The sequence below is a fragment of the Trachurus japonicus genome, chromosome 9, assembly GCF_045865225.1.
Source record: "Trachurus japonicus isolate A0001 chromosome 9, Traja_1.0".
NCBI classification, from domain to species: domain Eukaryota; kingdom Metazoa; phylum Chordata; class Actinopteri; order Carangiformes; family Carangidae; genus Trachurus; species Trachurus japonicus.
The window spans coordinates 12980277-13005517 of NC_140915.1; the positions used below are offsets into that span (position 1 = coordinate 12980277).

Sequence of the window (25241 nt, forward strand, 5' to 3'; positions counted from 1 at the left end):
GTCAGAGGCTTTTACATTCGCGACTCTTTGAAGATACCAGCTCATAATTTCATCCTCTCTCCTTCATTTTTTTCCCCAAACACCCACAAGAGTTGGTGCTTTCATCTCAGTGACTTGATCACAGAGACCCCCGCTCTCATCAGCAGCCATCTTAAACAACCTGCAAGCCACCTGCTCGGTGGTTTTGGTAAACAAATCAAAGGCCCTAATAGCTTGTAATAGCCGTCATTTTGATGCTTTTACCAGGAGAAAGGCAAAAAAAAAAAAGATATATGATGGAAGACAAAATAAAACTGGATTTATATTCAAAGGTGTGTGTGTGTGTGTGTGTGTGTGTGTGTGTGTGTGTGTGTGTGTGTGTGTGGCTTTATGAGTAGCACAATACATGTAATCATGTTGGACTATATGCTCAATATGTTTATATGCTCAACAGAAAAATACATTCAGAAAGAACTAATTAACCTTTTGTACGACCTTATAAGAAAAAGCTTTTGGCAAACAAATTTACAATATGTTCAGATTTTAACATCAAACCATATTTAATGTTAAATTACTATTACATCTTGCAAACTCAAAGCACTAAGCTGAGAAAAAAAATGTGAACGTTACTTAAAGTTATGATTGGTAATCCTGTTGAGAAACACTTTTTGTTATCCTGGGTGAGATGGTCCTTCTGTCCCGAGAGTAGTCAATACATTAAGGATTCAGAAAAAGGAACGAAAAATAATCAGACCTCTGTGGCAGCTGCAGGACTGACAAAACTCTGACCAATCCATGCTTTTCGCTCCGAAAAGCAAAAACCAATCATATCTAGTTCTGCCTACGCCCAATCAAGCTGCCGTCTCTCCCCTACGTCCGTAGAAAAGCTATACACTCCAGTCTGATGGGTAACTCTGGCAATGCATGTTGGGTATCTTCACCCACTTCCACAGAAAGGCGAAGGCGTGGCTTCAGAAAGAAGTCTGAGGAAAGGGGCTGGGACTTTTGACTTGTGTATTTTCAAAATGTGGCCTGTTCCTGCCGGAACCGTTTTTCCATCTCCAACTCTACCTTTAAACTGTGATAAAATCAACAGTAACGTCAGATATGATGTTTTTACCATGTTAGTGTGGTGACCTTCACCTTCACCTGATCTTTGATGGTTAAGTGTTATGTCTGTTAACCCCTCCCTGATATTATGTCTCTGCAGCACCAGGGAGCTGAATATCTGAAGTGCATGAAAATTTTGCTGCTAAACATAATCTCTCCCCAAAATATATCACTGAATAAACCATCTTTTTCTATTCATTTGTATTACAAATCAGGGAGAGAGGACAGAATCAATTCTCCTCTTGGATGGAACAAAAACAGGTTTTACACAATGGGAATAAAATTACTTTGGGCACAGATCTGGGTGTGCACAGCAGGGCCATTTCTCTACCAATGTCATTGAGTTGCAGAAGTGTTCCTGCCAATGTATTTCATCCATTGCAGGCAAATGATCACGCCTCTGTGTTACTGGTGAAGATGAAATGAAAACAAATACAGCACAGGAACAACACATAAATTAGTGAGCTCATCATGCTGTATAGCATGACTATCTTAACTGAAAAATACATTAGAAAACATGAACACAGCAGAGTTTGATGTAACATTACTCATGTCAGAGCTCCATTCACACTGCCCTCACCCCCTTTTGGAAAAAAAAAAAAAAAAAGCGAGCAAAAATCCCAACTGCACTGCTATTTGAAATAATGGTTTCAAGCTCGCTTTTTTTTTCTCCACTGTGTGAAAAAGACAGGGGGGTTGCAGAAGCCCTGAACAAAATTGGGTTTTCTCACCAGGGCTTTGCTGTTTGAAGGAGGGCTATCAGGCCAGATTAGCTCTACCTCAGTGGTAATGGAACAGGGAGCATTTTGAAAAGCAGCATCCTCCTCACTTTTTAGCCCGAGGTTCTTGGTCGCAGCTTGTGTCTGTTTAGAGACGTGCGAGTTATGATCTGGGAATGCTATGAATTGACAGTGGGATTTTCTCTGATTAGAAATGCTACAGATTCGTGAAGAGTTTTAAAGCAACATTTTCCTTCACCTAGTCCTCATTCTTATGCTAAGGCTTGTTCTGTTACATCTTATATTAAAGATTATATTTAACTTAAAGTGTTTTCTCCTCTTAGGGGAAATCTGCGGGGCAACATGCAAAACATCAAATAGAAAATACAGCTGAAGTTCAATTTGATCTTATTTGATTTTATTGCTAATTTATTTCCAAATACGGCAGATACATGGCACATTTCAGATTTTCTCAGTAAATGCATATAGGCTAGTTTTTTTATTTATTCATTAGAACAGTCCATAGGGTATGACATTAGCAGAGGGAGGCTCTGGGTGTCCCCTGCAAAAAGAGGAAGAATTCAATTTGACTATATTTGTTGTGACAGTGACAGACTGAATGAGCCCTGGATTTGTATGCAGTAGCTTAAGAATAAAGAAAAATGTTGCATTATAGAGTTTTTCTTGGTAATTTGATTAAATCGCTTGATTTAGTAAAGTAGATATGTAAATAAAAACTACATTTTTGACTTTGTTCCTTTTGTTGTGCACTAAATAATTCCTGGTAAGTGCTTCTTAAACTTACACTGACGTCTACTGAGCAGAGGGGAACAATGAATGTTTCGGTGCAGTTATGGAAAACAGCCTTTTAAGATCTAAAAAGGCATTTATGTGTTTGAGTCTCACCAGGAATGACACCTGCCAGCGTGACACATACACTGGGGATACATTTGTGCTGCAGGTAGGTGTGTCTCTGGATTTTAGTGCATGATTGCCATTGCAAATGTGAGGCTGTGTGTGTGTATGTGTGCGCGCGCGTGTGAATCTGCATGGCACCGTGGGGTTCTCCCTGTGCCAGTTTGCATGCATGTTTATGTGGTGTACCGCCGCCGTTGTGTGTCTATATTTGTGAGTCTGCTTGTCATGTTGAAACCCTGTGAGGGCAAAACCTGCTGCGAATGTGTGACCAGGAGGCTTGTAGCAACAGGAGGGGGTAAACAAGCTGACCTTTACAGCTTTGATCACCCTAGAGGAAGGGGATGGGCTGGGGGTGTCAGCAGGACAGTTAGGAGGAGGAGGAGGAGGGGGAAGGAAACGGAGGAGGAAAAAATTGAGTCTCCAGGATAAGAAATATGCACTGCTGCGTATGTCAGTGTGTGTGCTGACAGATATCTGTATCCGTCAACTCATCCCTTACCTCGGCCAGTGGTACGATGCCCTGGATGTCGGCGTTGCTGATGTAGAGGTGCGAGACTTTCTCTGTTTGCCTGGACATTGTCTGCGTTCCTGATGGGTACTCCACGTTCCAGTGCAGAGTCTGGGTGGGCACCAGGTTGATCAGGTTATCCACCTCAAAGTCCAGCTGCATCACCTCATATGCTGGATTTTCCAGTCTACAAAAACAGAGAAAATGTTGACAGTGAGATTTTGATGATGATTTTCTTTATAGGATGATTTAAAGGAGAGATATTATGCTCCTTTTCTACTAATTAAAATAGTTCCCAGGTGTCTTAAAGACATGTCTGTGACCAGCTTCGGTCAAAATACCCCAAGGATCAAACATCACAGCTCTTTTCATCCACTCAAAATAGCTCTGCTCAGAATGGCCGGCCTGTCCCTTTAAATGCAAATGAGCTACTGCTGGCCACACCCCCTCTACTGGTACTGGTACTCACAAGTAGGGGTGGGATTATGCAAATTTGAGAACTAATGACATCACTGGATGACAACTGAGGGAACAGCCTGTAAAACCACATGGATTTCAACCTCAGGAGCCTGAAAATTACAGATTTTCTTGTCAATTCTCAGGCAAGACAAACACCCAAATATGATAAAAAGCCTTCAAAAAGTGATATTTCCACAATACGTCCCCTGTAAAGGCAACATGGTAAGACTGGCAAATAATACCCTGGGTGTGAAGCGCCGGGCACGGCAACAATGCCCATCTGGGTCATCACAACTTTCATGTCCACTTATTCCTGATGGAACAACTCTCAGTCACACATAATAGTTAATGGCCTCATATTCAAGAGAAAAACGACATGTAATGTGGATGGAGGATGATTTTTTTTTTTATCATCTTCAAAATGTGCCAATAATGAAGTGTAAGTTGAAATACTGGTAAAAAGAAACATGTGTACATGTCAAACTAATATGGGCTAGAAAAAAATAAATATAAAAAAGGGATTTTGTCACAATTTCAATATAATAACTGATTATTGTAAAATTGTTTTCAGAATACACTGAAAGAAAAGCCTGTGGGGCCTTGAGCCAGTCAAATGTAGTTTACAACCTCACTATGCATTTGCTTCCACACTTTAAAATCATGATTACAATGATGGTAATGTTGAAGGTGAAGATGATGATGGAGATGTTGGTGGTAATAAGAGGGTGTTCAGACTGAGATCACACACCATCCACATGTCTGTGTGTGTGTGTGTGTCCAATCTCTCCTGTGTTGGTGTGTCATATTATTGTTTTGTATATATAGCTCATTATTGCACATTGACATTTGTACGGCATGCTGTATAGGCTCCATTCTTTTCCCCAACAATAAAAAAAGACTGTTAGCTTAGCTTAGCTTAGCATAAAGACGTAAAGCTACGGGAAACAGGGCTTTTTCCAGTTAGTTGTTTCTTGTGCAAATCAATTGTAACATGTGGCAGTCGGTCCAAGTAGAGCTTTGATCAGGTCCAAAAAATCAAGCCCGACCCAAGCCATGCACCTTCTCTCCAGTCAGGCCCGTCCAATTCTGTCCCATTGACTGGATTTATAAGCCTTAGCATGATTTAAACCCAACATGTTTTAATTAGCTGGCTGTGATAATTAAAGTTTTGAACTACAAGTATGAGTTGTTTGAATCACAGAAACTGCAAAATGTTAAAAACCAATCCTTACATCTTCTACTCTTCACTTCCACCTCTTTTATTCATGTTGTGATTCCTATGGACAGATATTTGTCTGTCATTTTGACAACTGAAATCCCTGCCACACATCATGACCTCACACTTGCCATTACCTGCTTTGCCTGCCTTCCTGTCAGACATCCTGATTCTATCTGGTGTTAGTGCGAGTCACAGAGCCACATCCCACTCTATTATTTATCACCACACAAATTGAGACAGCCATGTCACAGTTAAAGCTGGTGCTGTAGTATATATGTGGAAGTCGAGCCCTCAGTGGGCGAGACCTGTGGACAGCTTCAAAATGAAATAATGAAGAAAATGACAAAGAAATGTGACAAATTAAAACGTCCACACAGAGCAATAAACTGTTGTGTTTCTGCCACTTCAAGCTGTTGCTACACAGGGCAAAAGAAAAACAGCAGGTCTTAAATAATAACAACACAAAAAAAAACACTATCTGAAATGTGACAGTACATTTTCCGCGGTCAAGATAGCAGTGAAATATCCCCACTTACAATTCACAGTGGAATACAAAAGGTCTCCTGGGTGGGATTTTGGAGATAAACATTCAACATGGAGTCGACACAGTTTCACAGCGTCAATAAAGGTGCTCTGAACATAATTTAGATAGAGTTAGGCAATTGAAAACCTTTCTCTTTTTTCAAACCCCCCACACCACACACACACATGCAGCAGCTAGTGGGTCGTGAATTAGAAAGAGAGAAGGTAAGCAGCTGTAAATTGATTTTTGAGTCGACGTTTTATAGCTGGGTCTTACAGACACACACACGTTCACACACACAGATATATTGGGTTGAAAGGTCATGACAAAGCCAATTGCTGTGGGTCTGTGACATCTGGTGTCTCTTTGAGTGTGTGTGTGTACTGTATGTGTGAGTGTGTGTGTCGAGGGAGAAGAGGCTGAGCGATGTGTTACACTGATAGATTAAGGGGAGAGAACTGATGGGTGTCAGCTCCCCTTGACCTCATCCACATCCCTCCATCATACTTGCTTTTCTTCTCTCCCTGGTCTGTCTCTATCCATCTGTCTGCCTTTTTTTTCCCTCTGTAACCAAAGCCAACCTGTCATCAAATCATCGTCTTTTAACTTTTAAAAGCAGCTCTCAGCCCATCATTAGCGTTGTTAACTATTACCTAACAAGGCATCCCTCAGTGAGGACAATACAGTACAAACATAAGGACCAGTAAATGTTATTACCACATCTCACAATAACAAGCTTTTCAATAACATCAAGCTTTGATGAAAGTGACTGATAAACCCACAGTTTATTTTTCCCCCCCAGCTGCACTCGATGGTTCAAACAGTCATAAATACAGAGGAGATCTTTCAGCAGACGCAATCACACGAGCCGCTCATTATGTTCCTAAAATGCCCGGGCCCTACCTGTGGCTCCACTCTACCACGTCTTTCCTTTATTTCATCCATTACCGGCTGTTAGCGAGCAGCGACTGGCTGGCCACTCTTTTCTAAAGGTACACAGTAACAGAGAGGGAGATCCACAGAGAGGCCACTTCATTCAATTCATTACATTTGAAAATGAACCGACTGAGTTCAACCAGAGCCTGAAAATACACACAACGAAATGACTCAATCTGGACACAAGTCATGGGTTCAGCCACATTTTGGGGTTTACATTACACACATCCAATTACATTGGATGTACTGTAAGGCAGAGATAGAAGACGTTCTCATCTTGCAACAGCTCAAGCTTTATCACTGCACCGTATGCTGACGATATGACACTGTATCCAACAAATCTATACTAAATTACTCTTGAGGGATGGACTTTGGCAGATAGGAGGCATTGGTGTTTGGTTTTCAGACACTCCTCTATTCAGGAGGAAGGAAACTGCGAAAGCAAATCTGTTTTGTGGGAAACATAATCGCTGGATTATTTTCAGAGGCAACGTATTTGAATGTCGGATGTTCTCCATTTATTAACAGCAGCGGAGGCGCTCTGAGGTGTTTGGGCTAGATGGTGGGCGTACAAAGCACACGACTGTCAGAGCCACACCAGAGACCGAGGTTCAGATCCAGAGCTACAGAGGTTCAGACAACAAACGCACTTTGATTAAAGGTCCCATATTTCACACCTTTGCAGTGTTTAATTTTGAAGGTGTTGCTCTGTAAGAAGATACATTTGGGATTTTTCAAACCTCAATGTTTATACCTGTATCTCTCAGGCTTCTTACTGGAGCTCACAGGTCAGTGAACCAATCAGAAGAGATGAGACTCTCTGAGCCTCTCTTCTCTCATTGGCTGACTGTTTTCTGAATGACTGAATGAAATAGAGCAGATTGAAGGTAAACGACATGTGCCCTTGCTGTTGCAGTTTAGGTGTACAGACAGGGCTGCTATATCAGAACTTCCAAGTCTAGTCTACTTACACTATTTGTCTAAAAAAGAGTGTCAATGTGTGTCATGTTTCTCGTATCATTCTTTTTCTTTCAAGCTCCAACGACCCAACAACTCATTTTTACTTAACCTCCTGCAGTCTTCCTTTTTTTATGTCATTTTTTTCCAAGGCTGGTGTAGGATAATGTATTCAGTGACAGTCCTCTGTAAAACAAACTCTGATAAATGCCTTGCTGAAGGACACACGGTTTCAGCGGGAACTACGTGACACATCAGAGAAGTAATGAGAGAAGGAAAAGAATTTTAGACTTTGTCCAGATGTTTTTTTTTCTCTCGTTGGATTAATGACATGTCTTTAATCACTGGTGTAGGTTCGCCACAGACAACTTGCTGGTTAGCCTCGGAGGACACAGTACCAGTGGCCCTTCTTCACATTTTTTTGTTTTTTTACAGGGAGAAACTTAAAATTCAGCACAAGTGTAGACACTTAGGCAGAGACACAATGCTCTGTCATTCTCACACTCTACTTCTGTCTCTCTCACACTCACTGACACATGCGCACAGGCGATGCACAAGCGACACACTTCTCTCTCTCTCTCTTTCTCTGTCTCACACATACGCACACATTCGCACACGTACAAAGAACCACCAAGTAAAAAAAAAAGTTGAGTGTGTTTGGGTGCAGTGTAATCGCTGGAGCTGAAAAAGCAATGTGTCTGCAGTGACAGGTTCACTCAGGTGTTAGCTCTGTCCCAACCGCAAGGCTCCAAAACAATATTACACTGTCCTCTAGTGCGCGCACTCAGACACTCACACACACACACACACACACACACACACACACACACACACACACACACACACACACACACACACACACACACACACACACACACACACACACACACACACACACACACACAGGAACTCTGTTTTCCAACACCCAGAACCAACCAAACAAAACCGCTGCAGAAGATCACAATGTCTCTCAACACGTTTTCCTTCAGGTGACTCTGACCTTCATCCGTTCCGGCTGCTACAGACAAGAGCGTTGCAGGTTAACTGTGTCAGTCAGAGGTTAACAAGTGACATGTGATCTCTGACCTGGTTTGGACAAACCATAGCTTAATATATGGATTTTAATTTCCACATTTACATTATGATGTTGAAAAGAGATGCTAGAAATGCTACAAATTACAGAGTGTGGATGAGTGGATGCAACCATGGCTCAGAGAAATCAGAGAAAATAAAGGATAAAGCTCACAATTCACCAGTTCATCTTCTCTCCATGAGCCCTGGGTAGTAACCACAAGAATGAGGTCATTGATACAAGCAGCTGAAAGATTTTTCCCACTGTCAGGTGGCTAGGCCTGACATAGGGTGAGGAGGTTGGACATATGGAGCGAGCTCCTCCTGGGCACCATCATTTGGAGTCTCTGTGGGCGCAGGCAACTGGGAGGAGACCCCGAGGTAGACCCAGAACTCGCTGGAGGGATTACATGTCCCACCTGGACTGGGAATTCACCGAGATCCCACAGGAGGAGGTGGACAACGCTGCTGGAGGAGGGACGACGGGAATACACTGTTCAGCCTGGTGTCACCGAGACCCCCAGATAAGATGAAGAAAATAGATGGATCGCCGGCTGATTTCTTTTCAGAGTAATTTAGAGTAAAGAAATGATTTTTAAGGAAGTAAAAGTCTTGAAATCAATCAGCTAATGTCAAAAGTCTGGTAAAATCAATTTTCTCATGGAAATACCAAGGAATGCGATGCCACGACAACACATGAAGCATTTTCAGATGTAAGCGCAGCCACAGACATTACATCTGACAATAATCATGCCCCAGTTGGATGGCAAGCAGTAAATGCACACCCTTGTGTTTACTTAGCTTAAACACACGGTGCAGTAATAGGCTTAGACCTGTGTTTTGGGGGGCTGTAGAAATGCATTCTGGGTATCTTTAGAAAATCCGATCTGAGGCAAGAGCACAAGAGGCGGGATGAAGAAAAGCGGTTACACCAAACAACATAAATTACAGCTATCCATTACAAAACAGCTCTTTGAACGGTTCAAGGGTCTAGAACATCTAAAGGTGGAGTTTCTTTTTTTTTTCCACAAGTCACCTGTGTAGCTAGACAATTGATACAGATAGCTTAATACACAGAGAGGCAGTCAGATACAGATCTGTTTGATAGTGAATGTTCCCCTGCCTGGGGAGGCTTGCCTGCTTTAGCCTATAAACCAAGATGAAACAGATATGCTCCTGGCAGCAGTGAGTGTCTTGAGAGACATGTTGGCTGGACTCATTTCTTACACTCATGTGTAACTGGATTGGTCTTTCTGGAGTCTCAGAGCTGATTAGCAGAGATGATTGACTCTTTTTTCTCTCTGTTTATCTATTTAGCCATCAATTAAATCATTTGGTTTCCGAGCTGGGTCAGCTGAGATAAAATGCAGTTTGCTTTGTAACGTGTCGTTTTTACTTTCTGTCTGTATCATATTGATGTGACTCTGAGGAACTGGTTGTTCAGTCAGTCCAGACTGCAAGACCCCAGATGATTTTCAATCGATATTCATGGTCCCAAGAGGATGAAACCTCCTGACTTTGGTCTCTTCTGACTTTTCTAGACTCATTTGTAACTCATAGATTACATAGATTTTTTTTTCTACTGGTTGGAAGACCTTGAAGTGTGGTGCACACATGGTCATGTACCCGGATGAGTTTTGATCATTTTAATGATGACCTAGCTCTTCATCTGGAACCATCACCATCATCATCCATCCACCCAGCCACCCATCGGCTATACATTTATCGGTGCACAGTTGCTGGGATGCTAGAGCCATTCAGACATTAAGGCGAAGCGGTCGCCACAGGGCCGGCATGTAGAGACAAAAAAAAAAAAACATACACAATCACATTCTCACCTACAGACAATTTACACAGGCTCATTATTGCACCATCAATGTGTCAAAAATGTCAGGTTGTCTAAAACTCAGCTACAGCTTGTGTTTATTACAGACGAATTCAGTGTGTTTGCTGTTATCCTTATATCCTAAGTGTGTGTGTGTGTCCTCACTCCTCAGTAATCTGGTACATGAGCATCTGGAAAAGGAAACTCGGTACATTGACCCAGGGGCCACAAAAGGACACACACACACACACACCGAAAAACATCACACCACTGGCCTTGTCATAGAATCACACTCACAGTCAAGGACCCCTCCATCTCTCAGACACTCTCAGTATTTGAGCTACTTCTTACACAGAGAGAGAGAGAGAGAGAGAGAGAGAGAGAGAGAGAGAGACTCACATTCAAGTCATTGCTTGACTAATTAAGTCAACTCTCACAGTTAACTAGGCTCACGGCAGCACCCAGTATTCCACACAGACACAGACAGACAGACACACAGACACATCAGTTATCAGCAGAGCATGTGATTTGAAAGTGAAACTGATTATTCTGATTGACTTTCTTGAGAGAGTGAGATTTTTTTTGCTCCAGTTTTCCCTTTGGAGTTTGAATTTAAATGTTGCAATATTCATCAGTGAGTAAAAATCATATTTGAAATAAAGATGAGTGTGTGACGCTTGATAATGAAAAAAATTCCACTTTTCTGCTAAACTTGTATTGTGTTGTGAGGAGTTCAGCTCAGCTTCCCCGTGGCTCCTCTGTAATTCAATCCCTGTTGCTGACCCCTCGCTGCGTCGTCCTCCTGAGGAGAAACAGGCGGTAGTTAAATGAAAATCTCTCCCTTTATGTCACCCTCAAAACACACACACACACACACGGTGCAGGAAGTGCAGTGAGGACACGTTGTCTTATCAAAGTGTACTGCAGGAAAGTGGTGGTCTCAGGGGAAATTCAAAGGACAATAGAGAACAAACATAAACGCACGCGCGAACACACACAAACACACATATATATATATATACACTCACGCGCGGATATGCACCGCTGGCAAGAAGAAACATCCCCTGGGAGAATACAAGGTAGGAAAGAAAGGATGGGAAAGGGAGAACAGGGAGAGAAAAAAGACGAAGGAACAATTTTTCTCTTTTTGCTCAGAGGAAGTTGTCACTTACAGCATTTCCCCTCAGCAGCCGCACAGCTAGTGGCTGACAGCAGGTGAGTGTGTGTGTGTGTGCGTTTGTATATGTTACAAAGACACACAGGGGTTTAACAGAAAAATACCTGATACGATACAACTATTGGATAGATAGATTAGATGGATGGATGGATGGATGGATGGATGGATGGATGGATGGATGGATGGATGGATGGATGGATGGATGGATGGATGGATGGATGGATGGATGGATGGATGGATGGATGGATGGATGGATGGATGGATGGATGGATGGATGGATGGATAGATAGATAGATAGATAGATAGATAGATAGATAGATAGATAGATAGATAGATAGATAGATAGATAGATAGATAGATAGATAGATAGATAGATAGATAGATAGATAGATAGATTTGAAGACAGGTAGTTTCAAAGAGAGACAAAGATTGAAAGCTTCACATGGAAGGAGATAGTAACACACATTCTCTCTCTCTCTCCCACCCACCCGCACAGACACACACACACACGTACACACAGCTGTCAGCGACGTGTTAGCTCCAACAGAAAGACAGAGGTAAAGGCAAGACGATGCCAGGCGGAACCAGAGGCCGACAACACACTGTCACAGCCATCACCTGCCTTCACCTTAACTGTGCATGTGTGTGTGTGTGTCTGTGTGTGTGAGTGAAAGTGTGTGTGTGTGTGTGTGACAGCTGGACGCAGAGATGCAACGCACCATCGCAGACAATCCCTGTCAGTTTGGTTTAAGACAACCTCTGAACCATGTGTGTGAGTGGGTGTCCTTGTGTAAGGGCGCATATCATTATATGTATTTCTGTGTGTCTGTGTGTGTTTCACCCCTATCAACCATTCACAGTTAAAGGGGTTTTTTCAACTATTCAACACAACAACACCTAAGTTTCTTACAAAAAAAAAGTGTTTACTTTCATTATTCTAAATATAAAAGCGGGTCTGTTTCATTTGTTCACCTGCCAATCCCAACAGATCTTGATCATTTTTAACTATATATTTTTAACTGGATCTAAACTGACCAGGAAAACGTGATGATCAAAAACAACAGTTTTAAGGTGAACCTTAAAAATTCAGTGTTTTAAGGAGGAAACCTCTGCAGATAACTGGGCTCCACTGTAGTAAAATGGCAGTGATCCTGGCAGAGAGAAGCTGACTGCAATGACGGCAACACTCTTGAAGACAACAACTCCCATGATCCCACGCTACGTTGCAAAATTTGGTCTTTTGATGTCTTTTTGATTTACAGACCCCACAGCGGTAGAAAATTACATACGGTGCCTTTGATTTCAAAACCTCATTGCGCACTTGGTTGCACACACACAAACGTCGATTCATCGAACACACACTCACACACACGCTGCGTCTCTTTAACCCGGTTTAGCCTCTTACTGACCCAGTCATTTCAAGGAAGATGGGAAAAAAAAGATGACTGAGAGAGAGGGAGAGAGAGAGAGAGAGAGAAGGAAATCAGCTTCTATTTTAAAATCACTACCAGGACAAGCTGTTGGATTTATCCACGTTATAAGAGAGTAAGGTCCTAAATATTTAAAGACTGGTCTAGTTGATGATGTTGAGCCAATGATGGAGCAGCAGATACGGTTCGTGTTACCAGAGGCAGGTTACCGCAGCTAAGAAAACACTAGCATGTCTGTATCAGTCATTGCATTTCACTTTGTACCTTAATGAACTGCCAATTGTTTTTTTGGGTTTTTTTTTAACAGTGTTTGTCATGTTTGGTTCAGATCAAATGGACTGACTTTACATATGTGATGAACAGATAACAGGCGAGTTTGAAAAGTCAAATATGATTAAAAAAAAGTTGTTAATTCCTTAATTGTCAACTGTGTTAATGATAACATTTTATGACCATTTATTTAAATCATCATGCAGCAGCTTTTATGATTAAAAAAAACAAAACAACAACAAAATAGGAAGTGCACTTATGAGCACAACCATCGACACACAAACTTACAGTGAAGCAAATGCACATTTTAAATATATGAAAATGCATCTCCACATAGATACACACTGTATAAAATGTACTTTGGAATCCATGGATATTTCAGTTCCAGCTGTGACCCCCACTGAGCCACAAGAACACACACACACACACACACACACACACACACACACACACACACACACACACACACACACACACACACACCACATAAAATATAGAGGAAACTGAGAGATGCATCATGTTAACAAGCTCTGAGATAATAGACTGACAGAAACAGGCCTACATAGAAAAAAACTCACATCCTCTGCTTTTCTTTTACCTTACCAGTATAGAATTGGCAATATATGCAAACAATGTTATCCATTCTCACACAGAGACACACACACTCATGCAGAGAATGTGAAAACACAAAATATAGTTACAAATTTGCACAGAGACCAAATTGGCTGGAGCCCCACACACACACACACACACACACACACACACACACGCTTACACACAGGCTTGGTGCAACAATTCAACTTCAATTTAATTCAGTTTTGAAAAGATAATAGTGTTGTAGCAGCTCCACTTCAGCTGGATCGGCCATGTTTGAGCCAAATTGACAACATTTTACAAATGACGTGAATGTAAATGAGAATTTCTCAGTTTTGATTTTCCTCCTTGCAGTTTTTGGCAACACTGACTGTAAAGCACACAAACACACACACACACACACACACACACACAAACACAAACAAGACAAGTGAAACCAACCGTGTGGGGTGTAAGAGAGAGGGTGTGTGTGTGTGTGTGTGTGTGTGTGTGTGAGCTGTCAAGAATACAGTCAGGTTGTCACTGAGAGGACAGAGGGGACCCTGGGGGAATGAGTTTGCAGAAACAAAGGCACCACACACACACACACACACACACACACACACACACACACACACTTTAACCAACATACATATTGTTCTATATGCACATACAGGCTGAGACACACACGGGTTGCTTCACGTCACGCGCTCTGGTACAAACTGCGTTTTGACACGGTAAGCACATATCACATATTCACACACCGCCGTCCTGTCATGCGCTGCTTATTAACGCATGTGCACGTGACACAACACAACAACGCACGCTCTCAAGGTGAGACTTGAGAGGATGTAAGAGGACAGATCAATAGTTCTGAGTGGCTAAAGAGAGACACACCGACACTGACATAGTGTTATATTGCTTGTTACAACCTCTCACTCTCTGTGTTAATGTCCTGGTGTCAGTATATGAGAAAGGAACAGAGTACATTTACTCCAGCGTTGTATCGAAGTGCAGATCTGAGGTACTTTCAGGAGTATTTTCAGTTTGCCAAACTTTATAAATCTACTCCAATACAGTTGTACTTTCTGTCTTCTATTAGACTCTATTATTACTTCGGCCAGCGAGGTCATGCTTTCACCCGTGTCTGTTTATTTGTCAGCAGGATTACTGAACCGATTTGCACTGAATGAACTTGGAGGAGGGATGGGTTCATGGGCCAGGGAGGAAGCCATTACATTTTGGGGGCAGATCCACATCATTTACTATGAATTAGATTTTTTTTTTTCTGGTGTACGTTGTTTGACATTGGCCTATGCAGAGGACTGAGCTCTATGGAGTTTTCTACTTTTTTGTACAGTTCGATTCGTCTCCTAACTTTAGGTGCTGAAACTTCACACTTGAGCACAGTTCACATTAAACAAAAGACAAAATGTCCTGACTTAACATCACTCAGCCTTATCTCTGATTATAATTAAACTAACAGCCGTTACATATGTAGAAAGCTTAGTAATATAGCTGTACAACACTCTGTGTAACTCATTTCTTTTCCCCAAAATATCCACTATGAGTATGTTTAATAAACTCAAAGCACTTAATTAAACTTGTCTTGATATATATATATAGTAACACACAAACAAGTCCCAATATTAATCAGGTTTTTAATCAGCTTTAACATACAGTAATGATGTTGGACAAGAGTCTGGAGTCTGACTCCTAATGACTCCTGATTAACAATGTCACACATGGACTGGAGAACAAAAAATATGTCAAAGTATAATTTAACTCTTCAATTTATTCTATTTCTATTCTATTTCTATTTCTTCTATTTCTAACACCAAGTCCTTATAATTTATGTATATTTTTGAACAAGATGCACTGATACTATTTCACTAATCATTACATTATGTTCCAATTTGGAGTGACAGAGGGAGAAAGAGAGAGAATGAGTGCCTCAAACTCTTTGTTGTGTGATGTCTATATGCAGTTCTGTCTTAGCATCTGTAGTTATACACATGTGGACCTCTGCATGTCTCCATTTTCTATCCCTCATAGACATTAAATCTCTCGTAGCCTCTTTTCCCCCCTCTTTCGCCTTTTTTTTTTTTGGATGCGTTATGTGGATGCACACTGTGTTCCCCACTTGCTGCCTTCCTCTCACACACAGAAACAGCTGTGGCAGGGAGGTAAGTAATGGGCTATTTCTTTGGCGTAGTGGTTGTCTGATTGCACATAGGCCCTTCTCTGACATGCACATACCCCCTGTCGGGCAACTATAACCGCACACACACAGTCACATGGACCTACGCCATCTCTTATTCTTGTTTGTTCTTTCTTGTTCATACTTACCCCCCACCTCGACAACCAAATAGTCTCCCCTCTCTCTGTCGAACATACACAGACAGACACGAACACATATGCTGCGCACACTCCATCTCTTTTTTATAATTCTGTGACGACTCCACACACTCTCCCTCTTTCCATCTCAGGCGCATGAGGGGACACACATACACTCTCCCCACTTCCTCCCTCCTGGAGCTACACCAATATGCAACATGCAAATGCTTTTAAGAGGCTCAGCGAAGGGACACAAGTGTGTGTCTGCACCTGCGTGTATATGTGTATGCATACTTAAAAGGTCTCCCAGGTGTCATGTTTTATCTTTCTAAGTTTTTCTGGATTTTTCTTCCCCCTGTCTTTTTCTTCATTGTGTTATTTCGGGGGCACGCAGCACCAAGAGTTATAGGAATGACGCGTCGCGAAGGGGATCGTTCAGCCGAGGAGCTGAGAAGCTTCAACATGGTGATGTTGCTCAAATTGTGGCTCACTCACTCACTTGAATAAAATATTGACAAGAAGCTTATGTAGCCTCAGTAAAACAGAAAACCGAAGATCTAAACCTAAATGTTGACAGTGTCACAGATGCAGGCTCGTCACAGTACACTTACTATTGCAACGATACCACACATTTAAACAGCATGTGACCATTTGACTTCCAGAAACAGGACTCGTATATAAAATTTAATGTAATGGTTCAATGACTTGAGTCAGAAAACCATACACAATATAATATGGCTGGCCTTTACTCACTTTACTCCCTGTTTTAATAAAGTTTGACTGTAAAACACAACTTTACTGTAGGTTGATCATAAAAGTTGATCTCATACTCCTAATGAAAATTTAAAAATCTTTTAAATTCTTCGTTATTATGAATATGTTTTCTTTCTTTTAGGGACTTAACAGTGAAATATGCCCTGGAAATATATGTTTGAAATTTGAATTTATGATTTCCTGTTTTATTTTGAAATCAGTCAACTTACCCTCATGTATTTAAATTGGCCTTAAACCAAATTAGACATTAGTTACTTTTTCTATTTAATTTCAACTCAGTTTGGTGCGGGACAAAGCCTCATTGAACGTCACTATTTCATTGTGACACTGGAAATTTGTCTGTGACAATTAAATTGGCTGGAAAGTTCAGTCAGCATCAGCATTACTCACCTTTTAAGTTGCCACTATCCAAAACTGGCAGGGCATATCACAACATAAAAAGTATTGTGACTGTTTCTGTGAATACATGATGTTGAGAATGAATAATTTACAGTTTGTACCCCTACTGTGCTCTTTGTCTCACGTTAAACATTCAAACACATGAAAGCCTCTGGGAGAAAGAGAAAAAAAAGGAGGATAGTTGTAGAGTCAGACAGAGAGGGGGCAAGAATGGAGGAAGGGAGAGAGGAGGAAAAGAGAGATATCAGGAGACAAATGGAAAGACGATAACAAAGAGAAAGAGATAAGATGGAGGGAGGAAGTGGCGGACAGAGACAGAGAGAAACACAGAGGACAGAGGCAGAATATGAGATATACAAGTAAATGAAATACAGTCCATTATGACTCTCTTCTGGATTTTCTAATTGCTGCAACATAACAAGATATGAATTATCATCTAGATGAGATATGGATGATGCGCAGTTAATAAGTGAATTCCCGCCGTTCATTTCCACACATCTCTGAAGATCTCATTAAGTCACACATCTTCTCCCACTCAGTTACCTCACACAACCTCTATTCCTAAAAGCAAGCCTCTTAAATTTTGATTAAATGACAGATTGTGGCTCAGTTTCTTTAAAAAAAGGATATTCATATTCATATGTGAGAAAAAAAAACAAAAAAAAAAACAGGTGACATCTTACATCAAAGCCTTGCTATCATCACGACACTGTGAGGCGTTCAAGGCACAGGTGAATTATAGGTTAAGTTTGCTTCCATATTGAAATGTAAAGACTAAAAATGTGAGCAGTAAGAAAAAGAAACCCGACGAGTGTCAACATCTGCAGGCAAAGAGAAGGGAAAAAAAGCCAAAAAGGAGGAGAGACAGAAATAATCAAGTGCAAAACACTGCAGAATTACTGGACCACATAAACACTTTGCTTTTCCCTCCATCCACCATAATAATGTGCTGAAACTCTGCTTCCCATCCACTGATAATAAGCTTTTCTTTTTGAGCTGATAATTCCAGTACAGTGTGCCGTCATTACGTGTAATCATCAGTCCACCATGTGAGAGCAAAGGCTGATATACAGTAGCTGTTCAAACAGCAAGACAACCTTTCAAAGCAAAGAAAGGAGGCTGACAGGCTTCTGGCTTTGTGTTATTAAATATATTAGAGTTGAGGATTGTTGCTGGTGAGAGAAGAAAACAGGTTGTGGTTCCTCTAAAATAGGTGGAAAAACAAAAATGGATTTTGGACCCAGAACATAACTTTTCTGTTATGACTATAAGGCAAAGTTTTTACTGAAATGTAGTCACAGATGGACAGAACTTTTAGGGCTTTTTTTCTTCTGGGAGTAAAAGCAAAGTTCAGAAAAAGCACAAACAACAACAAAAAACTAAATCCCCCTTCATACCACACACACACACACACACACACACACACACACACACACACACACACACACACACACACACACACACACACACACACACACACACACACACACACACACACCGAGTCACACGGTATCGATCTGTGGGGTCCATGTGAAAAATCTGGTGCAAAGGCAGAGTGACAGCTACCAACAGCCACGAACAAACACACACATTTCAAAATCAAAAAAATACGCACAAGCGCAGTCACACATGTAACATTTGACACCTTCGCCCCGACCCCATCTCAACGTTAAAGCCTGTCTGGCTCTCTCTCTCTCTCTCTCTCTCCCTCCCTCCCTCCTTCTCTTTTGAACACAGAAACACACACACAGACACACACACACTCTTAACCTTTCCTCAGTGTCTGTAATCAGATATTGATTTAATGCAGCACTAGGTATCACATCCATCTCTGCTTTTCTCCATCCTCTCAGATTTTTCGGTGCTTTTATGATATTTGTCCGGGGAGGCGAAGACATGCCTTTTGAGATATGGGCTACCTGGCCCTGTCGGGATAAAAATGAGATTTCTTTCTTTAATTTATTTGAGCAAAGACCATTTCTCTTGGAGGAGAAAAAAAAACATGTGAGGCTTTGTAGCAAGGTGAGCTCCAAACCGTTGTACCTCCAGACTATTAACATGGTATTTCCACCCATTGAAGAAGATTAAACATAAATGATCCTAATTGTGTTACGTGAATTTAATACAGATACCAAACCACATCTGATGAGTCTGATATGTCTGGGAGTATGGCCGCTGAGCAACCAAATATTGTACATATAATTAGGAGACTGGCCTTCCCATCAGCCAGACTGATTATTTTAATGAGCTGGAAATAATGCAAACCATCTGTTTCAGGATGAAGAACTTTAGTGCCAAATATTAATGGATGTGTTATTAATCAAGGTTACACCTGATGGGCCTCATGCCTTATTAGAATACACCTTAAAAGTTTAAACCAATTACGTAATAATTAATCCACATTTTATTTATCTATCTAATTAAATAAAAATGTCTTTGACGATAGTACTGATTATTTTTCCTTCGTTATTCATCATCATTGGTATCTGGTAAAGTGAGGTTCTTCGCGTCTGGTCTGAACTACACTATCGGTTAACAAGGGCGCCGAAAGGAAGTGGGCTCTGTTCCGTAGCTATTCGCGACGCTTCGGCGTCCAGTGAGAACAGGGCTCATTTTACAGAAACACTGAACACAGCCTGCATTCAGAAACTGAATCTTAAAATGAGCCAGCAGGAATAATGTCACTTTGTGATGTCACAACAAAGCAGTCATCACTCTAAGCCATGCCCTGTACCCAGTACACCCTGTGCTACCATTCAGCCTCGCAGGATTTGGAGACTTTGAGTTTTTGCCTGAAATCTGCTGGTCATCGTTTTTGTTTTTTTTTGGGATCACTCAGAAAACACTGAGCCTATCAGAGAGACGCTCAGAGGCTCCTCTCTTCTGATTGGCTAACCGACCAGTTGTTGCTAGAGCTCTGGAAAAAAGCCCAAGAGAGGAGACATCACAACATAAAACAACTAAAACACCAGGAAAAGTCTAAAATATTGGCCCTTCAATTTGAAAAACAAATCTTACTGTTATGTTTTCCTTTTGATTTACTCCATCTGGGGAAATCAGAGATCACACAAACAAACAGCTCACTTGGGGTTACGTCTAAGTTTTGCCATTTTCTTGGGTGTTTGTGATGGGAAAGTTGTTGGAGCATGACAATTACCATCATTGTGGTAACAGTCATTTACTGTCGCTTAAAACTAAAACTGCTACTGGGGGGATTCCCGCCAGCTCGTTTGACAAAGTTGCACACCATGTACCTGTGACTTACTGTGAAAGCAAAATGGAAATGTAGATATTTTAGCACAGTGGTGTGTTTTTATAAAGAGCAGTAATCCACTCCACACTGTGATTTACACTGAGGTAGAAGAGCCAAGAGGGTTTTAACTAATCTGCGTCTTGTGGCTTTTTGCTTGAATAGGACTCAACTCCCACAGTGAACATTAACCGTGGCATATGCAAAATAGCCTGCATAAAGTCTGTTTTTTTGTTTTTTTTCAAATTTTGTTTGTAATGGTACCAAATGATACATGGGCATGACTACAAACTTCCCTCCAGTGGCTTTCCTACCATTTAATGGCCAGTTATGTTTTCTAATTATGGCCCCTACACTCAGAATAAGGAAATCCATAACAATCTACATGTGGAAATAAAGAATGTAATTTATTTTACATGTAGGGGGGAGATGCCAAGAGATCAATTAGATTGGCTAATGTCCAAGTGTTGGGAAAAGTAAAAAAAACAAGCAAAGAGAAGGGGGAGGGAGGAACACCAAAGAGGAAAGAAAGAATAATAAGAGAGGAAAAGAAACTCTGCGACCAGTCGAAATGAAAAAGAAGCAATAAAAACACAAAATAAAAGTGAGGATGAAGAAAAACATTTGGCATTACTGTGATTACTAAATAGACACATACTGCGTGAAATCCTGGCAAATGAAAAGACTTCGATGTTTGATGTTCTTTAATGAAACATATCACAGCTAAACAGAGGAGTAAGTAGCTAAACTAGGGTGTACTTCGCTGGCTGTGGTGCACCGACTGGCCCGGAGCACCCGGCTCGAATACTAACACACAACACTGACTGAAGACCACACACCACAGTGTTCTCAGTGGCAGAGAGGTGGAGGGAGGCAAATAGATAGAAAGAGAGACGCTGGGCAGAGAGGGGAAAGGAACCGCAGTACAACAGTGAAACAGAAGTGAGGAATTACAAATCAAAATCAACGTCACACATGTTGTCACACGCCCTGAGTTTTTTTTAAGACAACAGAGGAGAAAGTGTGGGGTAAAATATCAAAACAGAGCATCTAAAATGTGGGGATTTGTGACTTTGTAGCTCAATTATGATGAAGATATACACATATACACATACAGATGTAGTGTATTGCCATCTGTAATGTATTGTAATTTATTATGCCATGAGTTTTGTATATTTTGTCTCGTGTGCTCCTGCTTCTGCAAATGAATCGCCCCCTTGGGGATAAATAAACTTATTGATTGATTGATATATGCACAAAAGAAGACACACCCACAGCTAATACACATCTCCACAAAACCAATAGGCATAAAACTATAAAACTATTCCTCAAACTTGTATTAAAACGGCATAAAGCAAACCTTCCATAAGCAACACACACATGTGCACTGCATACACTTTTTCTCCTTTGAAGTATCGCCCCTGTGTCAGAGGTAATGATAAGTGAGGATTGTGCTACACTCTGTGTATATGTGTGTATATTGTGTATCATGCAGTGTAATGTTTCTTCTGTGTAACATTAAATCAATTATAGGTGGGATGATTAACACACACACGCATGCATGCACTCACATACACACACAAGCTTATGTGTGTGTGTGTGTGTGTTTGGGGGACTTCCTCTCTGTTGTGTTGTCACTGCTGTAAATGTATCTTCCTGTGTCTCTTTGTCTCCACAGTGAACTCATTTCATTGTTTTTATCATAACTTTTTTATTGTTTTGGCTTCAGAATGGAATGACTCAATCCCTGGCTTTATACTGTGTGATGGATTTCTGCACCCACACACACACACACACATCCGTGCACACACACACACATCTGCACACACGCACACACATTCTCCGAGACTCCGAAAGAAAAAAAAGGGTGGGGGGAGAAGAAGGAATGAATTATTAATCATGCCGTCTAATTACGGTGTGTGGCCCTGAGAGAGATATGATCCTGGGGAAATCACATCTAACAGTCATTTATCACAACAAATAGAGTGAAAAACACTGGTTAGAGGAGAAGAGAGAGGAGACGAGACTAGAGAGAAGAAGAGAGGGCAAGAGAAGAGCAGATATAAAAGGCCAGCGCTCTGCTATCAGACTCTACTATTAAAATATGCTAAGGAGATGCAAGGATAGGGAGTCGAGAGGAAGGGTAAAAGGAGAGTCTAAAAAGCAGCACATTAAGAGAAGCTCAAGGGAAACTAGATCTTCATAAGAGCTCCTCAATGCCCCCTGAAACTGGGTTTACAGGGCAACTCACAAAAAAACCCCACAGATTTAATATGTGAAAAAATAAAAGTTGAATTAAACTCAAGACAAGATCTCATTGTGTGGAAATTACACAGAAGTTTAAGAGCATGGTTCAAACTTTGAGCTGTTTGTGCTAAAACTTTTACAATTACAGTAGCCTACCAGTTAATAATATGCATGTATATAATGTTTTTTTTTTTTTTTGCACTGAACAATGAATAAGTTCTTCTACTGTACCTAAACATTTGTGATTTTCTCCAACCGAGTCTATATGACCCACACAAGTGTATGGGGCAGAAGGCGGTGTTTAGCTCAGTTGGTAGAGCACCCGCCCCATGTGTTGCATCATCTTTTTTGTCAAAGTATTTTCAGACATCTTCTTACCTGGTCATGGTTGCCACAGTAACACCAATTGAGTTGTTGTCAAAAATGACACATGTACATGTATGCAAGTGGTCCCACTGATCCCTAATTAGAGATTCTGATAAATATGAAAATAATCATGGTCAAAGTAGTCCCCTCTGTCATTTTCTTTCATTTTTAGGAAAATGATTGCTTTACAAAGCCTTAGCAGATTTTTGACGTGAAGAAACGATCAGTACAAATACAGCACGTCTCATAGTGTAATGACAAAGCATCTAATCATCATTACGTTAACCCTCTCACACACAGGCCTGACTGACACAAACACACTGCCCCTCCTCTCTCCGATGAACCGCCACTTTTGGGATTGTGCCGCATATATTTAGCCACTAATAATGTACACAGGGGCATCTGAGCTGTGCAGTGACGTGCTGGGCTGTGGCTTGGGCTGACCTGAGAGAGTGACTGAATTAGGCCAGGTATCAAAACCAGCCTGTCAGCCATGCCGACCGAGGACCCACTCAGGCTGTAAAAAAAAAAAATTACATAAATAAATATATATATATATATAAATATATATATAAAACACCAACTCCCAGAAGGCAGAGCTCTTCGCCTCTCCGCCTCCTCTCCCTGACAGCTCAGAGGGAGGTGGGGCGATGGTGCACATGAGAGTGTGTAGGAAGGCAGGATTCAGGGGGAAAGAGGGAGGAAACAGAGTGATAGAGTGACAGAGAGGCAGTAGGAGACTGGTAGATATTTGGATAGAAAGACGTCCAATTGCAATCAAGGGCACGGGCTTCACTGACAGCCTGTCACTACAAAGACAAGCAGCTGCAATGGAGCCGAGGGAGTTTCCACAGTCACTTATAGGGATATACAGGTGAGGGTTTGCACTGTACATGTGTGTGTGTGTGTGTGTGTGTGTGTGTAAATGTGCTTGTGGATTTGTGTGTGCATCTTGCGAGAGACTTTTTGGAGGCCACATGTCAAGCTCCCACCATGCCCGAAGCCCCCAGTGTCAGATGGTAAGTGGTCTGGCCACAGTGTGAAAGGAGCCAGCGGGTTCAACTCCTCTGCTCTTGCCAGTGACCCTGTCAATCACGCTATCAGGGTCAGAGGGGAAAAAAAGAGAGGGAACAAGAGGAAGGAGAAGGAAAGTGGGAACAGAGAGGAATGAAAATAAGACAGGAGCAGGCACTGGAAGGAGGGAGATTAAAAAAAAAAAAGGTGGGTAACAAAAATCGACGTGTGTTTGCATTTATGCATCTGAAATGACAGCTGCTGCCATCATCGTTTGTCCTGCGAAGGGCAAAGTTTGGCTTTCTGAAAGGTCTCTACACACACACACACACACACACACACACACACACACACACACACACACACTAATACACACCCACGCAGTGTTCTTGGAGTCAATTGGCAAGTAAATGCTGGGACGCTTTGTGTGTGTTGACACCTCTGGCATTAGAACACTTACTGTGGATTAGAGAGGCGGGCAGACAGGTCACTTTACGGACGAGACAGTGAGAGACAGAGAGAGATGTGGAAGTGACAGGGAGGGGGGTTTGGACTTCTGATTCCTCTTTGGATGAGACATCTCACAGAGCAAGTCAGACACTATTTTAGCAGCTCACACACACACACACACACATACGCACGCACTCACATGCGCAATCACGTAACAGATGGCAAAAAAACAGCAGCTGGGAACACAAAAACTCCTCAGTGCTTCCACAAACACAACAGCCACATCATCATTACCCACTGCATACATCCCTCAGCCCCCAAACATTCAGGAGTTTGACACATTCATCCTCCAGCCTTCAGATAACGAAACTCAAGTATTTCCACAATATCGGCCGTGAGGGAGACGCAGCAGCTCTCACCGTGTTCCTGCATGTTCCTCTAGATGCTGTTAAGAGTGAGCGGTGAAAACCACTTCCAGAAAGTTACACAATAGTTATCTTCAGCTGCAACTTTCTCTCACTACCCCGATGGAAAGTCGAAAGTAGTCTCAGATAAATAAGTCACTGATGCTCAATTTTCTCTCAAAATCGTTGAAACTGGAAAGCTGCAGGTATATAAGCCTGCTTTCCAGATGGTGTGTGTGTGTTTGTGTACACTCTGCAGGTCTCTGTCAGTGTCCGAAGCCACGCTGGCCAGGTGGTGTTCATGCTCTCAGAGAAGAGATGAAAGA

The 25241-nt window shown here is 41.6% G+C and overlaps 1 protein-coding gene across 1 annotated transcript in view; it reads right to left on the minus strand.

Annotated features, from left to right (window-relative positions):
* The window catches only part of LOC146981052 (transmembrane protein 132D), a 273658-nt gene that overhangs the window by 69327 nt on the left and 179090 nt on the right, over positions 1–25241 (minus strand). The window contains exon 5 of the mRNA XM_085785988.1: positions 3226–3421. Within this exon, the coding sequence (XP_085642114.1) occupies positions 3226–3421 (196 nt within the window). The remainder of the gene's footprint in view (positions 1–3225; positions 3422–25241) is intronic.